General features: G+C 52.8%; 1 protein-coding gene across 1 annotated transcript; it reads right to left on the bottom strand.

Annotated features, from left to right (window-relative positions):
- Positions 1-335: 335 nt before the first annotated feature.
- LOC105037846 (uncharacterized) lies at positions 336-2,403 on the bottom strand. Its single transcript, XM_010913462.4, has one exon. It carries the CDS (start codon positions 1,846-1,848, stop codon positions 604-606), a length of 1,245 nt encoding a protein of 414 aa, XP_010911764.4. The 5' UTR covers positions 1,849-2,403; the 3' UTR covers positions 336-603.
- Positions 2,404-2,775: the final 372 nt, after the last annotated feature.

Raw genomic sequence — 2,775 nt, 5'->3', positions numbered from 1 at the left:
CTAACGATTCCCCAAATCTCGCCACCAATCACTCCCACCCCATGAACCGAAGATGTAGAGATACTCTCATCTTGTAGCCCAAGAACAAGAACAAGAACTTATCGCTTCACCCACACACTAGAACAGTGTCCAAAGATCATACCCCACAAAGCTTCGACTCTCTTCTCCTCCCCACCCTCCCTCTCCCACCTTCTGCAGAAGTATAGCAACAACGTCCCAAAAACACATCCATAAAGTCTCTATGACTCTCTCTCCCCCCCACCAGAAGTACCATAAGCGTCACAATGTCCGGAGTGATCAGTTACCAAAAAAAATATCCAGAAAAATCACATCCATAAAGAAACAAGGGATATATAATGCACTTCAAACAAAGATAAGGGGCATGAGGAAGCCCACCAAAACTGTTATCAAACAAGTCTTTATAGGCTGTATAATGATAAGAACTCACGAGAGAAACCCTATTTACATACAAATAAAGGAAGAGAATAAAAAGAAAAGAGTGGTGCATACTAAAAAGTACTAGCCATAGCTCCAATAAGTAATCTGGAGCTGTCTTTTCCTCCTTCCTCTTTGCCTACATCTATATATGTATCTCTGTATCTCCTAATCAGAAGAACAAATCCATGAGTCCACCATACCTTCACCCCGCGCCGCCGCGCCCTCGGATCCCTTCTCCGCGTTAAACTCGGACGAGCCCGGTGCCGAGTAGTTTAGCTTGCAGCTGCTCACCCTTTGCTGTGCACCATTGTAGTTCCCTCCAACCACCGCCCTCACTTGCGCTTGCTGGCCGCCATCCGGCCCCGACGCACGAGCCCAGCCCGAGTGCATGCCCTCTGACCCGATAAGCCCCGGCGGGAGCCCAGCAAACTCCGCCGATGGAATAACGGCCTGCGGCCTCGTGGCGAAGGGCGGCATGGTGGGGAGAGCGTCCTTGTGGGTGAGGAGGGACTGGAAGTTGATTATGGGGCCTTGGCTTTGGAGGTTGAAAAGAGTCTGGCTTTGGCTGCCGAGTCCAAAATCAGGTGAAGGGAGTTGGTGGTTATTATTAGTGTGAGTGGAATTCGAAGTAGTACAAGTAGCAGCAGTGGTTATAGGAATGGAGTTGGTGGCATTGGCGTTGGAAATGGTATTACCAGTAGAAGCAAGAGCATCGATTATGGCGGTGTTAGTAGTGGAAGATGAAGGGTTGAGGGAGGGAAAGGTGGGAGGTTTCTGGGCGAAAGGGCGGAGACGGAGATAAGGCGGGGGGAGGGAGGAGGCGGGGGAGTGGAAGAGGTCGAAGCGGGAACGGGAGAAGGGGGAGAGGGTGGAGGAGGAGGCGGCGCTGAAGGGAGGGGAGGGGATGCCGGTGAATTCTTGGACCATGGCGCGGAAGTTGGAGGTGTCGGTGGTGAGTACGGTGGTCGGGGCGCGGCGCGAGGCCCGAGAACGCTTCTTGGAGCTCCGCGGCTGGGCGACGGCGGGGGTGGGATTGTCGGGCAGTTGTTGCACCGAAGATTGTGCGATTTGTGGGCCGCGGGGGAGGGAGGAGGAGGACGGAGAGGGGAAGGAGGGGAAGTCAGTGGTGGGAGTGGGGGAGGGGCGGAGGGGGCGAGGAGGACCGGGGGAGGAGGAGGAGGAGGCAGTGGGGAGGAGTGGGGAGTGGTCGAGGAAGGCGAGGGAGTTGAAGAACATGGAGTTGGGGTGGGAGGAGGAGAAGGTGGGAGTGGGAAAGGAGGCGGCGGCGGCAGAGGAGGATGAGGAGGAAGGGGGTGGGTGGAAGAGGGCGGAGAAAGAGTCGGCACGGGAGTCGTACTCGTCATCGCCGCCGCTGGATGACTGGATGCTGCCGCTGTTTGCGGAGTCCATGAAGGCGGCGAGGGGAGAGAGAGAGAGAGGAAGAGAGGAAAAAGGGAACAGAGAGAGAGAGAGAGAGAGAGATTCGTTCGAGGGAAGGAGTAATTAAGAGGGAAATGGGATGATCATTCTAGAAGAAGGCTTTGCAGAAAGTACCATCTCTTTAAAGGGTCGATCTCGGTACATGGTGTTTTGGGGGAGGAGGAGAGGAAAGGGAGAAAAAGAGAAGGTTTTCTGGTTGCTCCTCTTTTTCCTTTTTTTGAGTTAGATCTAGTCATAGGATCTGGGAGGAGGCATATTGGGTCTTTGATGAGGAGAAGGGGTGGAGAGAAGAGAGAGAAGGAGGCTGTGAGGAGAGAAAAAGTGAGAAAGGAAAGAGGAGTGGAGAAGATGGTTAGGGAAAAGCAGGGGTGGTTCTTCGTAGCTTCTGTCCCATAAAGAGGGCGGCTTCAGCTCACGTTTCCACTTTAAAGATCCTCCAGAGATTGCAAGAGGGCTGGGTCCGGCGGAGGCTATGGGTGGTAGCCGGTCACAAAGAGAGAGCGAGGGTTGTATTGTATGGGAGGACGTGTGAACACCGAGAAGGGGATGGAAACTTTACGAACTACGGAGGGAGTCGAAGGGTAAAACCGTGAAAGAGGGTTACTGGGTTAAGATAGAACTATAGAAGTGAGGGAGGGGCCATGGGAAAGTGTTCCCGGGTGAGGCATTCGTTGAGGGAAAAAGTGTGGGGAAAGATGCACCACTCTCTCTCTCTCTCTCTCACGTATACTTGTCGGACCATGGAAAGAGTGATTAAGAAATATATTTCTTTAATTAATCCTAGGGAGTGAATCTTGAAGCAATGCTAAGGTTGCTTTATCATGGACTGGGAGCCACCAATCCAGAGTGGGTTATCCTACTAGACATTCACATTGGTGGACTTGAGCGTAATCAAAT

The sequence above is a fragment of the Elaeis guineensis genome, chromosome 15, assembly GCF_000442705.2.
Source record: "Elaeis guineensis isolate ETL-2024a chromosome 15, EG11, whole genome shotgun sequence".
Classification (NCBI taxonomy): domain Eukaryota; kingdom Viridiplantae; phylum Streptophyta; class Magnoliopsida; order Arecales; family Arecaceae; genus Elaeis; species Elaeis guineensis.
The sequence above is the reverse complement of the archived record's forward strand: the minus strand, read 5'-3'. Positions and strand labels throughout refer to the sequence as shown.

Excerpts from the sequence above, each read along its gene's own strand:
- LOC105037846 (XM_010913462.4), bottom strand. The coding sequence starts at position 1,848 with ATGGACTCCGCAAACAGCGGCAGCATCCAGTCATCCAGCGGCGGCGAT.